The sequence below is a fragment of the Hordeum vulgare genome, chromosome 6H (genome assembly GCF_904849725.1).
Source record: "Hordeum vulgare subsp. vulgare chromosome 6H, MorexV3_pseudomolecules_assembly, whole genome shotgun sequence".
NCBI classification, from domain to species: Eukaryota; Viridiplantae; Streptophyta; class Magnoliopsida; order Poales; family Poaceae; genus Hordeum; species Hordeum vulgare.
In genome coordinates this window covers 131,322,110-131,336,836 of record NC_058523.1, presented here as the reverse complement: position 1 = coordinate 131,336,836, position 14,727 = coordinate 131,322,110, and the positions used below count along the sequence as shown (strand labels likewise).

At 41.9% G+C, this 14,727-nt stretch overlaps 1 protein-coding gene across 2 annotated transcripts; it reads right to left on the bottom strand.

Annotated features, from left to right (window-relative positions):
• Positions 1 to 1,089: 1,089 nt before the first annotated feature.
• On the bottom strand, positions 1,090 to 5,851 carry LOC123402394 (probable LRR receptor-like serine/threonine-protein kinase At5g45780). Of its 2 annotated transcripts, XM_045096308.1 has the most exons (11): positions 5,607 to 5,851; positions 5,339 to 5,471; positions 5,143 to 5,214; positions 4,258 to 4,401; positions 3,508 to 3,579; positions 3,353 to 3,412; positions 3,084 to 3,157; positions 2,828 to 2,977; positions 2,418 to 2,753; positions 1,871 to 2,262; positions 1,090 to 1,541 (listed from the first exon to the last, which is right to left on the bottom strand). In XM_045096308.1, the coding sequence occupies exons 1-11, from the start codon at positions 5,731 to 5,733 to the stop codon at positions 1,224 to 1,226; spliced, it is 1,878 nt and encodes a 625-aa protein (XP_044952243.1). In that variant the 5' UTR covers positions 5,734 to 5,851; the 3' UTR covers positions 1,090 to 1,223. The 2 variants fall into 2 exon arrangements, with proteins under 2 accessions (XP_044952243.1, XP_044952244.1); XM_045096309.1 differs by lacking the exon at positions 3,508 to 3,579 and having other exon boundaries at positions 5,607 to 5,850.
• Positions 5,852 to 14,727: the final 8,876 nt, after the last annotated feature.

Sequence of the window (14,727 nt, the reverse complement as noted above, 5' to 3'; positions counted from 1 at the left end):
GGTTGTCCCTTGCCAGCCGTCCTCATCGCCTATCACTGCCCCCACTGACCTTCCTCGTCGCCGTTCGCCGCCCTCATTGGTCGCCCTCGTCGCCGCTCGCTCACCCAGCCTATGTTTGTAGCAAAAAACGAAGCCGGTAGTAGCAAATAAAAGAGTCGGTTGTAGTAAAAAACAAGTTGTCGTGCACGGTCACCATGCTCGCCATCCTTTGTTTGTACCAAAAAAGAAGCTAATTGTAGCAAACAACGGAGCAAGTTGTAGCTTTTCGTTGTCGTTTATGACTTCCGTTGTCTATGGTTGAAACTTTCTTGGCCGGTGGTTGAAGCTTGTCTCGTAGCCGGTTGCAGCTTTCGGGTTTGCACAATGCCCCATCTCGAAAAATCAGTATTATGGTTGATTCTTGTTCATTGCAGCTTTCTTATGAACGATTGTAGCTTTCCAATTGCACAATTTTGGTTTAAGCTTTCGAACCAAATAGTGAAAGCTTTCGTATGAACGGCTCTGGCGACAGCATCACCCGTTGTCGCCGCCATGGCTGGTAGTGCGCCATTGATGGGCACCAGCGACACGCGTGGCCCTCTTGCTGCCCCCTTGCCTCGCAACTTCTCCACCCTCGTCGTCTTCTCCGCCCTCGCCGTGGCTCGCCGCAACGGCAAAAAAGGTGAGTTGTGCGCGACGACGGAGATGGGGGGAGGAACGGTTTCTCCGTGTCATGGGGGAGAAGAAGATGATGCAAAAAAATGATTTAAAGGAGGAGTGCATCATTAGGGACAAGAAGATGATGAAAAAAAAACGATTCAAAAGAGGAGTGATCACGTGGCTTGTGTGACGCAAAGTTAGGGATGTAGGCGGGCATCCCGCATAAGCCCGCATAACATAATATTAATTTAAATTAAAGTAAATCTAGTAGAAAAATTATAACTAACCTAAGATATTTTAACTTGAAAGCAGGGCCGATCGGGTGCCGCTCTAAATTCCCACGCAAGGCACACGACCTTCCGGCGCTAACGGCTCTCCAGTTGTAAACATTTCCGTCTTGTAATTACCTCTATCCAACCCTAGTGGATGCATTTTGTGGTGGAATATATATTTGCAGTGGAAACTTATGACCTTCCTAGTTTCTTAGAAAACTCCTCCCAAGTTGGATTAAATCCAGTCTATACATGTTTTGTACAACTATCATCACTTTTCTCTGTTTTCTCTCGTGAAACCAGCATTTCCCATCATCTAGGACCAGATAGCTCAATTGGCTCTATTATGAAGGACGATGAGTCGTGAGGATCCTCGTGTCTCACAGAGAAACTGCAAGAGCCTCCGTAAGGCAGCGCTTCTCTATTCAAGTCTACACCATTCTCTGCCAGAGTCACATTAGATTCAAGGGCCTGGAGAACTTCTGACATCTTGGGCCGCAGAATAGGATTGGTCAGCGTGCATTGGAGAATCACGTCGACAGCGCACTCTAGCTCGGCTACATCGAACGAATCTTTGAGATCCCTGTCAACTAGTTTGTCCAGTTTCTTTTCCTCGTTGAGTTCTCTAACCTGCAGAGGATTAAAAAAATTGACATTAGGTGATAGACAGTATTCCTAGCATTATACTAAACGAATGTGTTATCCACAAAAATCCGATGTGCCCCTGCTTATGCCAGGAAATCAACTAGGCCTTTGCTAAGCATTGTATTAAGGATATACGATAAACTTATTTTATCACCAACAACAAATCTATGATAATACGGGGAGAAAAGTTACAGTATTTGATTTGGATCTTCCCTATTTATGTTAGCTAAACTTTGTTAGAAATGGCCATCATATTACTCCAGGTTATGCCATCAATTATAGTAGCATGTAAAGATTTGAGCAAAAGAAGTTACCCAATCTATAATCATGCCCTTCTGGGACTGACCATGTCCGTTGCTCAAGGTTTTAGGTCCAGTTATTAGTTCCAACAGTAGAATACCAAACCCATAAACGTCAGTCTTTTCTGAAGACTGCCCCGTTGAGAGATACTCTGGAGCAATATGACCAACAGTGCCCCGAACTGCAGTAGTAACATGTGAATCTTGTCGATCAAGTAGTTTTGCCAATCCAAAATCCCCAACGACTGCTTCAAAACTTCCATCAAGCAATATGTTTGCTGCTTTGACGTCCCTGTGAATGATCTTAGGATTGCATTGTTCATGAAGATATAGTAGTCCTCTTGCAGCCCCAATAGCAATCTGCATACGTTTACTCCAATCAAGGCAAGGTTTTCCATGATGATACTCTGCAAAAAAAGTCATTTTACATTAGAAAGAGAAGGAGGTAGAAAACAAGGGAATAATAGAATAGCAAAACACAGGGCAAAGAGAGCAATTCTTAGTAAGGAAAACACAGACTTCTATCAGACACATAAAATGGTGTGGACATATGAAACGTTACCTCTCAAGCGGTCAGCAACACTGCCATTTGGCATATATGGATATACGAGCAACCGTTCTTTCGAGGTCATGCAAAACCCATACAAGCGCAAAAGGTTCCTGTGCACAGCTAGGCCAATCAACTCAAGTTCTGTCTGGAATTGGACTTCACCAGTAACATCGGGATCTTTTAACCTCTTGACTGCCACTAAAGTTCCATTTCTGAGACAGCCTTTATAAACAACACCAAAACCGCCTTGACCTAATATATTCTTTGAGTTAAAATTGTCTGTTGCACTTTGCAGGCCGTGAAATGAAAAATGCTTCAGATGACCCAGTTCCATTTCAAGATCTTGATCTATAGTTCAACAAATAAGTGGTCATACAATCATATATTTCCGATAGTATGGTCATAGATGATTAGCTAATTACCAGAAGAAGCAAAAGGCAAACGCCATCTGCAGTAGTTTAGCCAGCACACGAAGAACAGGACAAAGATTGTGGCACAGGTGACACTTAAGGAAATTGCCAATGCCAATTGATGATGGTTCTTCGTTTTATTTGACGGTCTAGACACGGTATCTGCAGTCACAGGTAAGTTAGTTCCACTCCCGAAAAGGTAAGTTAGTTCCAAAGGGTACACTCGTAGTAAAGATAAAAAACAGATGATGTCAGGTAAAAAAGTTACCGTTAGTTCCTCCATTAAGATGTGTGCAGCCATGTAGAATTGAGGAATTGCAAAGGAACTTGTTTCCCACGAGACTGGAAAGCATAGGTACAGTAATATTCAGTGAAGTATTGAAATAGAAAGGAAAGAATTATGTGTGTATGACTATGACCAGTTTTAGCATATGAAGGATGACACAAGCACTACTTCACAGCTACGCAAAGAATTTGGATGAGCAAATGGAGTTTAAAAAACTGGAGCATATTATGCATACTCTCGTACCCACTTACCTGTAATCATGTGCGTAGATTTTTGGAACTGTGCCACTTAAATTGTTGAATGATATGTCACTGAAACATATTTCCCACGTCAGTTTAAACACCAAGAGTCACTTTTAACCACACCATTTGTCAAAAAAGAAATAAACATGTAACAGGAGACATACAGGAATGTGAGACCTGGAAGCTTCGCAACATCTATAGGGATTTGTCCAGACAAGTTATTCTTATCAAGGCGCCTGAAGGATTTGCAAAGCAACAGCCATAAAAAAAACTAGTTCTCAACCCGTGTGTTTTCTCAGGCTAGCAATTTTAAGAACATATAGTAAACATTTTTCTAACATTAATTGCATATGAAAATGTGAATTACTTAGAAATATAAGAAAACCATACAAATAGGTAACTGGAAATATTACTAGTACAAACATATAACAATTTCACTTCGTTGCCATGGGCAAAAAAGGAAAATTATAACTAGACATAGTTCCTAATATGGTTTATGTGCATGTATCACTGTTGTGTTACAATTGTATGCATGCTTTTTTTTTAAACAGTGATATAGCTAAGCAAACTTATATGCATTGTGCCATCAAGCTTGTACAACTTTGCTAGCTTTATAATTGGAATTGCTTCAATAGATTAGTATCGCAGGCACAGTGGTTATGGCTTAGTTGTACATGATCTATCTGGCATTGTACGACCAAACTTAAGAGTTCATTCAGATGTGTTGTATTCACAACACAGGAGTTTTTGTTCTTGGGCAGGCATACACAAGAAACTTAATCAGAATCCACCCTGTTCTATCCGTAACATATGCATGTAAATTTAACAGACACAGTGGTGCTTTAGACAGCAAGACATAAACAATCCAATAGATAAGACTATCAATTTGAGGTAATAGATTAGCATATACTTACAGATAATTTAGTTGAGTCAGCTGCCCCAACGAATTCGGGATTTCACCAATAAATTGGTTACCTGAAAGATCAAGAGCTTTCAGATTGGCCAGCTTCCCTGTCTCTGGAGGAATTTCACCAGATATTCTGTTATTCTGTAGTAACCTGAAGGGGGGCAACAGAGAAAAAAGTTGAGCAACAAAGCATTGGTAGTAAATTTCGTTTTCGTTAGGACAGATGGGAGTCAATGGAACAAGATCTACAAACAGTACAAAGAATACAATCCCATGACTGAGGGAGCACAAGTAATAACAAATATTATGCATACATACGTGTTCTAAGTAGGGTGGACACAGTATGATGGGTACAATAAGGAGTAGAAAGTCTAGCTGGACTGCGCTGTCAATCATACAAAGTAAGCTTGATTTGGCCGTGTTGAGTTCTGAAAGAATAGGGTACGCCCAATAGCATTCATTCTTGCCAAAAAAGAAAACAAATTTTGTTCAGGGGGGCTTGTACCGCCTGTGATCTCTCAGCATTATTCTATTCACCAGTTCTTGTCCTGGCCTTGAGAGTTTGCACACACGGACCCTGCTTGGGATTTTCATAAATTCAACTATTAAGGCAAGACTTATATTGTATAGTTCCCCACCTTCAGCTCGCTAACTATCCTGATACTAATGAGTCACCGACGGAATAGCCTAAACAGTAATATTGTTTGAACCTAAACAGCAGTTGTGCTTCATATTTTCCAACGGCTAGACACACAAGTACGAACCTCCTCATTTTGAAGCGATTAAGCTCGGAAGCTTCAAACTTGAACGGTGTTGCAAGACACACCGTGTCAAAGGAACTAAGGAAACAGGAACTGTGATTGGATAGGTGAGTTCGTTTCCAAGGCCTTACATTGTCTGCAGGTAACTGAGGTTCCCGATACTCGGCGACAGAGCCCCTGACAATCCGTTGTTAGCCATCTGCCTGCACTCCAACATCCAAACAAAACAGCACGGCATCACCAACAGCAAAACAACAACGGGCAGAAGGAGCATCCGCGCAGGCGCAGTCCAACAGCAAGACAACAAATCAGGGAGCGAGATCTCACAGCGAGACGACGAATCCGTCGGGGGAGCAGGCGACCATTGACCAGGTGCAGGGGTCAACGGAGTTGATGTCCCACCCGGCCATCACCCCCTTCTCGTCCCGCATCCGGCTCTTCACCGCCATCAGCGCCGCCACTGAAACACCGCGCAAAGCGCACCGAGCGCAATTAACACGAGAACATCCTCCACGTAGTACCAAATCCCCAAACCCTAGCCTCGTCCCTAGCCCAGCCACCCCCGCCCAACGCCAGCCGCAAGCGGCGCACATACCTTCATAGTTGAGACCTTTGGGTGAGAGCGGCGGGTCCCCGGCCGCTACACTACAAGCGGCGAGGAGCCACGCGGTAGCCACCACCACCACGGCGCCAGCTCCGGCGGCGAAGGTTAGTCTCGCCATGGAAAGTGGGGGCGTGACTGAGAGCGTCTCTGCACGGGCTCCGTGGCCATGGGTGCTGCTGTTATCGAGCGCAGTGCGTGCGCTGAGGAGTAGAATTAGGCTCGCCTTAAATCTTAATTAATGCGAGTTGGTCTGAAAAATGGGAATCTTAAATTAAGAAAGGGAGAGGCTAACTGGGCCTTAATTGCTGAGCCCGTGGAATGGAGTGGAGGACCAGACGGGTGGCTCTCGAGGCTCCGGAATTTGTGCCCAGTGTTTTGTTTCCGTTCTGTTTGGTTGGTTTTTCTTACAGGAGCCATGTAATTTAATTTAAGGTATATGACCTCTTAGAGTATGGTTAATAGTATAGCCAACGGTCGGCTATAAGGCTGTTCATAGTGGGGAGTAACATATGGTAGTATCATGCATATGTTACTATTGTATGATAGTACCTTCATAGTGCATAGTATCATAAATTAGTATCATAGATGATCTCATTTATTGACATGCATGACACATAGTAGCATAGCATTTAACATGGTACGGTATCTACCTATGTTACTATAACCCTCTCTCTCTTCTTTAATTACTTGCCACATCACCATGTTTACTAGTTCCAAGACTATGTTACTAGCTATGATACCTCCACTATGGCCAGCCTAAGGAGTTGCCATGTCATATACTCCCTTCATCATGGTATATTGGACATATCCCAAAAACGATAATTTTTCATAATTAGAAGAAAATAAGGCGCATGACATTAATTAGCCTATTAATTAGGATGTTTTGGAAACCGTCTTCACCAATGCATGCGAGGAAGTCGTTCGTTTAGTGGACGGAGGTTGCTAATGCGTCAGTTTTACGATTAATTAGGCGTTTCTACAGCTCGTCGGCTCGGTTTTTCCTACCAATAGAAAAACATCTTGGTCCCAGAGCCCTGTGAGATACGTCCAATATACTGTCATGGAGAGAGTATAATCGATCTAATAGTTAACACGTATAGTAACAAATTGTTAAGAAGTACTCCCTTCGTTCCTAAATATAAGTCTTTTTAGAGGTTCACTAAAAGACTACATACGGATGTATATAGACATACTTTAGAGTGTATATTCACTCATTTTGCTCTATATATAGTCTCCTAGTGAAATCTCTAAAAAGACCTATATTTAGAAACGGAGGGAGTACTACTTTATAAATACATGACCCACCTTACATCCTCACAATGTTTCTTGGAGCCTCTGCTACAGCCGACTGTTAATCTGTAGTTCGCTTCCCTTCTCTCTCCTCTTCTCTCTCATCCAACTCAACAAAAATATAATGTTTTAATCCTTACAGTCTTCTCTCTCCTCTTCTCTCTCATCTAACTGTATTTTATTATACCTGCTCTTATACTACCTTAATTACACCCGCGATAAAACAACTTGCTTGAAATTAACTAATTCATACACAAATTTGAAAATCCCATAAAACTCATACACGAACTCGATTGTTGTAACAGTTGACTATAAAACAGCTCCGCCTGTGACATGTCGGCTGCCACATCGAAAAGGGCCCGCATCTCAATTATTGCACAAACCATTGCAGCACATGCTTCTGGAGTTTGCACATCGTCCAAACCATCTACAAGTGTTTTGCTAGGCAAGCACCGGTACACATGAAGTGTAGGATCTGTAACATCATATCAAGTTCAGTTTCAATGCGCAGAAAATTAAGTCACATAGTTAATTGCAGGGCACCATAACTTGTTCACCTCAAAACGAAACTACTCTATGACCGACACTTAGTGCAATACTGATGCATGGTTAATTTGCAGACGATACTTGATCCGGCGGCTGTGCAACACTAAATAATACCGATGCATGGTTCGATTCATAGTGACGTTCAAAGATCAGTCAACCAGTATGTGACATCCTTGTAGCAACGCTCAACTCAAAATTCAGTACTACAAACTACAGTTTCGTGTATATGTTCCGTGACATAAAAACCAGATTGTTGCACAAAAAATTTAGAGATAGCCAATGTCAAATTTTAGTAAATTTCAGTCATAATTAGTGGAAATCTAGAGTTTTCTTCAAAAATCAATAGTTTTCGTATAGCAATACTGAATCCACAGGAGTACTGTTCATATGATAGTCACGTATGGCACTGTCCAATATAAACAATATCTATCATATCTACTTCGCCTTCCCATACAGTGAGGCGTTCATCACACTGCCCTCAATTCCCCACTGAAATCGGGACAATTAGGCGTTCACGTGCTGGTCAAGATCACCAATCGATGAATCCATGCGCAAAAAAGTCCCCAATCATCGAATCCATGCACACAAAAAAAGATGATCGTCCCTACCTTCAAAACCTAATGAAACGGGAAAAAGAAGCGAAGCCTCAAGGGCGTGGGGAAGGGAGGGAATCGACACTACCATACGCCAGCAAGAACCCAGTCGCCGCTCATATGACCGGTCACATGTCACGTCCCTCTCCTTCAACGGGTTCAAAACAGCGCATTCTTGATTGCCTCGGAGAGCTCGATGAGCGAGACGACCAGGCACGGCTTTGGGGGGGGGGGGTAGCGAGGCTGATTCATAGAACTGTGATAATATGAGGTTGCTCTTAAAATATTTCCATCCGCACACTCAACTCGGGACCAATAATACACACTAATAATCCACCTTTCAGGTTTATTTTGTAACACACACATGGCTTGGCGCATGCCAAATTCTGACGTGGTGCGTCATGAGTGCCGATTTAGGTTATTTTGTAGTCAACTGTTACAGCAAACGAGTTCGTGTATGAGTTTTATGTGGTTTTCAAGTTTATGTATGAATTTGTTAATATCGAGCAAGTTGTTGTACTATGGGTGTAATTAACTATTTCTAAATATAAGTTTTTTAGAGATTTCATTAGAGGACTATATATGGCGCAAAATGAATGAATCTACATTTTAAACTATGTCTATATACATCTGTATGTAATCCCCTAGTAGAATCTCTAAAAAGACTTATATTTAGGAACGGAGGAAGTATTTTACTAAAAGGGGTTTCTAGTCTATCTTTCTAAATTTAACTACTTGAAATTTATGTTTGGCTTATGAATCTCATCGAACACTTGCTATGCGCCTCCACTACGAGCAACAGCGATGGTGAACAACGCGCCACCAATCGTACCGTTGAGCCCCACGTTCTGGCCTCCTCACCATCAGACGTGAACGACATGATGATCCTCCTTATGCAGCGTAATTGCATACCACACAAGCCTCCGGTCTGTACGTGTGTGCACCTATGTAGTTAGAAGGGGGTGTCAATAGCTACAAAATCAACTAAAGAACACTAAAATCAGAGTTCGGTATCAAAAGTTAGGATGAAAACGGTGATCGGTGCTTGGTTGAAACTGAGGGTGCGGGCGTCGGGTACCCGGAGTACGCCGAGACTACACGGTTTCGAGGGAAACTTCATGATGTGAATATTTGAGTGGAAAACTTCGATTACTATGTTGAAAATTGGTGGGTAAAAACAAAAAAATGGATGGATTTCATGGTACGAGGGTGTGAGGGGTTGGGGAAGGCTAGATCCACTTGCCAAACAAAAAATCATGGGTCAAAATAAAAAAAAATCTCACAAGAACGAACAAAATGAAAAACAATAGTAGGGCTATTTTTGGTGGGGATTTTTGACTTAGGACAAAAACAACAAAAATATGCTAGAAAGTGGGGGTGGACTCCAAGATGTGAATCAACCTATGCTCTGATCCAAGATGATGTAGGGTGAAACCCTAGGTGGTGATTGATACTTGTGATCTACGTTGGATTTTCCGTGAAAAGGAACGGGTTATCGCAAAATGTGGGTAAGAATTTCCCTCAATTATGAAACCAAGGTTTATCGAACCAATAGGAATATGAACAACAACCGTCTTCAGCGGTTGCACACAAAAAAACAAACAACTTGCACCCAACTCGGGCAAGAGGGTTGTCAATCCTCTTGGTCTCGTTATTTGCAAATAAGTGACATGTGTAGATAATTATGGTAATTGTAAATTGAAAAATAAAATGAAAACAAGTAAATGGCATCAAGGTATTGAAGGTTTTGTAAATATATGGTGAATAGACCCCGGGGCATAGTTTTCCCTAGTGGCATCTCTCATGAAAACATCATACGGTGGGTAAACAAATTACTGTTGGGCAATTGATATAAAAGCGGATAGTTATGCGATATTCACAGCAATGATCATGTGTATGTAAGCATCATGTCCATAAACAAATAGGTTGACTCCTCCCTACACCTATTACTATTAACTCCACTCATTGACCGCTATCCACCATGCATCTAAGAGTATTAAGTAAAACAGAATAATGCATGAAGAACGATGACATGATGTAGACAAAGTAAACTCAAGCAATATGAATAAACTCCATCGTGTTATCCTTAGTAGCACCAACACAAAGACGCATCTTGTCCCCTTCTGTCACTGGGACATAGAAACTCGCCAGGTTGAACCTACTATAACGCACTTCTCTCACCGAAGAAATATCAATCTAGTTGGCCAAACTATTTCAATAGATCGAAGAGAATTACGAAACTATCATAATCATGCACATATGAATCATATTAGAATTCAGAGAAGACTCAAATATTTATCATGAATAATCTGAACATAAACCCACAATTCATCAAATCCCAACAAACGCATCGCACAAAAGAATTACATCATATGAATTAAAGCAAAGATGATGATCATTGTATTGAAGATCAAGAGAGAAAGAGAGATTTCCATCTAGGTACTAGCCATGGACACGTAGGTGTGTGGTTAACTACTCACACATCATCATGAGGGCAGCAAGGTTGATGAAGAGGCCCTCTGTGATCCCCCCTCCGAAAGGGTGGGGAACGGAGCTCCAGATGGCCAACCATCGCAAGAGAGACTTGCGGCGGCGTAAAAAGTGTTTCGAGACAACCTTTAGGGTTTTGGGGATATATGAGAATTCATAAGCCAGAGAATGGAGTCACGAGAGCCTTGAGGGGCCCACAAGCCATCAGGCCCCAGGTTGCATCGTGTTGGCTTATGGGCCCTTCGAGTGGCCCCTAGCCTTCTTCCGATACTCATTGGTCCTCTTTTGGTCCAGAAAAAAACTCCAAAAAGTTTCAGGTCAATTGGACTTCGTTTGGTATTGAAAACCTGAGAAATGAAAAACATACCGAAAACAGCAACTCGCACTAGGCACTAGGCACTGGACATTTGCCCCATCCATTTTCTGAGAGAGACCCACCTACTCATGTGTTGAGATCAAGATATTCCATTCCTACCATTTGAATCTTGATTTCTAGCCTTCTCAAGTTGCTTTCCACCTAATCAATCTCTTCTACCCAAGCCAATTCTGTGAGAAAGTGAATGAGTGTTGATGAGACTATCTTTTGAAGCACAAGAGCAAGGAGTTGATCATACTACCACATCTATTACCTTTTGGAGAGTGGTGTCTCCTAGATTGGTTAGGTGTCTCTTAGGAGCCTTCGACTTCATGTGGAGTTGAACCAAGAAGTTTGTAAGGGCAAGGAGATTGCCTACTTCATGAAGATCTACCCCGGGTGAGGCTAGTCCTTCGTGGACGTTGATACGTCCATTTTGCATCATGATTGTCTATTGTTATTTATAGTGTTTTATGCATTATACCACTCTGTGGAGTAATTCTAATGTCTTTTCTCTCATAATATGCAAGGTTTATACCAAGAGGGAGAATGCCGGTAGATGGAATTCTGGACCAGAAAAAGCTATGTTAGAGATCCCTATTTTGCACATCTCCAAACGGGTTGAAACTCCAGAGAGAATTTTTATGGAATAAATAAAAAATACTGGAAGAAAGAAGTACCATAAGGGGGCTGTCAGGTGGCCACTAGGGATGAGGGCGCTCCAGCCCCCTGCCACGCCCTCGTGGGTAGTGGGACACCCAGCCCACTTTAGGTGACCATCTTCTAGTATATATTCACATTTGACCTGGAAAAATTAGGAGAGGGCTTTCGGGACGGAGCACCGTCGTTTCGAGGCGAAACTTGGGCAGGAGCACTTTTGCCCTCTGGTGAAGCGATTCCTCCGAGGGAACTTCCCTCCCGGAGGGGGAAATCAAGGCCATCTTCATCACCAACAACCCTCTTAACTTGGGGGGCAATTTTAAGCAACATCTTCAATAGCACCATCTCCTCTCAAAACCCTAGTTCATCTCTTGTTCTCAATCTTGTGCCGGAACCTCAGATTGGTACCTCGGGGGTGACTAGTAGTGTTGAATACATATTAGAGTTAATGCTTTGTGGTTTATTTGGTGGAAGATCATATGTTAACATCCAATATGCTATTTAATACCCGTCTCATCATGAGCATGTTCATCACTTGTGAGTAGTTACTTTTGTTCTTGAGGCCACAGGAGAAGTCATGTGAAGTTGATATTTGTTTGATATTTTGATGGTATGATTGTTGTGATTCCCTTACTGGTATTATGTGAACATCAATTACATAACACTTCAACATCTCTCGGCCTAAGGGAATGCATTGTGGAGTAATTATTAGATGATGGGTTACGAGAGTGACAGAAACTTAAACCCCAGTTTATGCGTTATTTCGTAAGGGGCTGACTTGGATCCCTATGTTTAATGCTATGGTTAGAATTTATTCTTAATACTTTTCTCGTTGTTGCAGATGCTTGAGGTGGGGTTAATCATAAGTGGGAGGTTTGTTCAAGTAAGAACATCACCCAAGCACCGATCCACCCACATATCAAATTATTGAAGTATCGAACGCGAATTAACCCGACATGACGAAAGTGACTAGATGAAATTCCCGTGTGCCCTCAAGAACGCTTTGCCTATTAAAAGAAACCGTTGCGGCTTGTCCTTTGCCACAAAAGGATTGGGATACCTTGTTGCATTTATCGTTACTATTGCTACTTGTTACTTGTTACAATTATATTGCTTTCAAACAACTTGTTACCGCTATTTCAGTGCTTGTAGAAATTACCTTGCTGAAAACAATTTGTCATTTCCTTCTGCTCCTTGTTGGGTTTGACACTCTTACTTATAGAAAGGAGTACGATTGGTCCCCTATACTTGTGGGTCATCAAGACTCTTTTCTGGCGCCGTTGCCGGGGAGTATATCTAGACATGGGCAGCCCTGCCCGGTCGCCCCGGCCCGGCCCGATCGGCCCGGCCTGACCCGACCGGAAAAAGCCCGACCCAGCCCAGCCCAACCTTGCCCATGGGCCGGGCTCGGTCCTGAGTTTTGAGCCCGAAGAGTATGTCAGGCCGGGCCTAGGCTTGGTGTTTTTGCGTTTTAGGGGAGGGGCCCGGCCCAAGGACTGAAGCCCGACGGGATTTAGCAGTGCTGAGTCAGGCCTGGGCCTAAAATCTAGGCCCGACGGCATGACCGGGCCGGGCTCGGGCCTAGGTTTTCTACATCGGGCTTGGTATGGCCCAGTCTGAGCGATGGCCAGATATACCGGGGAGTGGAGCGCCTTTGATAAGCGGAATTTCCTAAGAGAAAAATTATATTATGTGATGAAATTTACTGTCACTCGTCACTATGGATAGTAATCCTTTGAGGGGTTTGTTCGGGGTATCTTAATCTCGACCAGAAATACCAAGAGTTGTCCCCCAACCTACTGAACCTACTGAAAATATTTATTATGAAATTCCTTCGGGTATGATAGAGAAACTGCTAGCTAATCCTTATGCAAAAGATGGAACAAAACATCCTGATATGCACCTAATCTATGTGGATGAAGTTTCTGGATTACTTAAGCTTGCAGGTTTATCCGGAGATGAAGTCAAGAAGAAGGTTTTCCCTTTATCTTTGGGGAGTAAGCATTGACATGGTATAGGCTATGTGATGATACAAAATTTTGGAACTGGAACCGATTGCAATTGGAGTTTCACCAAAAAGAATATCATATGCATCTTGTCCATCGTGATCAAAATTTTATCTATATTTTTTGGCCTCGTGAAGGATAAAGTACCGCTGTAGCTTGGGGAGGATTAAGTCAATATTATATTCATGCCCCAATCATGATCTCCCGAGAGAAATTATTATTCATATTTTTATGCTTGACTTTCTCGTAATAATCAAACCATGTCGATATATACTTCTTGTTCTGGTTCTTTTATGAAGAAGACTATTGAATTCATGTGGGATCTTTTGGAAAGAATTAAATGCAACTCTGAAGATTGGGAACTCGATGAAGTTAAAGAGTCAGGTATAAAATTTGAGTTTGCTTGCGTTAAATCTTTTATGAATACCGATGTTTTCAATTATTTTAGCACTAAATATGGACTTGACTCTAAGATAGTAGCCTCATTTTGTGATACCTTTGCTACTCATGTTGATATACCTAAAGAGAACTGGTTTAAATATCATCCACCTGTTAAAGAAAAAGTTGAAGAACCAATTAGAGTTAAGGATGAAACTATCATTTACAATGTCGACCCGGTTGTGCCTACTGCTTATATTGACAAACCACCTTTCCATGTTAGGATAAAGGAACATGCTAAAGCTTCAATCATGGTTAATAAAAGTTATGTTAGAACAACCAAACCCTCTTAGCAAATCAAGGTAGAACCTAGTATTGATGTGGTTAAAGTTCTCTTGGTCGATAATATTGATGGGCATGTTATTTATTTCTGTGATGAAGCTGCTAGAATTGCCAAACCTTATACTAAAGATAAAAATACACCCGTTGTTGGCATGCATGTCGTCTCACTCAAAATGGGAGATGATTGTTATCATGGTTTATGTGATATGGGTGCTAGTGTTAGTGTTATTCCTTTTATCTTATATCAACAAATTATGCATGAGATAACTGTTGGAAATATGCCCTAGAGGCAATAATAAATTAGTTATTATTATATTTCCTTGTTCATAATAATCATTTATTATCCATGCTAGAATTGTATTGATTGGAAACTCAAATACATGTGTGGATACATAGACAACACACTGTCCCTAGTGAGCCTCTAGTTGACTAGTTCGTTGATCAAAGATGGT

Coding starts and splice junctions, on each gene's coding strand:
- LOC123402394 (XM_045096308.1), bottom strand. CDS start 5,733: ATGGCGAGACTAACCTTCGCCGCCGGAGCTGGCGCCGTGGTGGTGGTG. Junction 5,472..5,606: donor CAAAGGTCTCAACTATGAAG/GTATGTGCGCCG, acceptor GCGGTGTTTCAG/TGGCGGCGCTGATGGCGGTG. Junction 2,754..2,827: donor TTTGCCTTTTGCTTCTTCTG/GTAATTAGCTAA, acceptor GTTGAACTATAG/ATCAAGATCTTGAAATGGAA.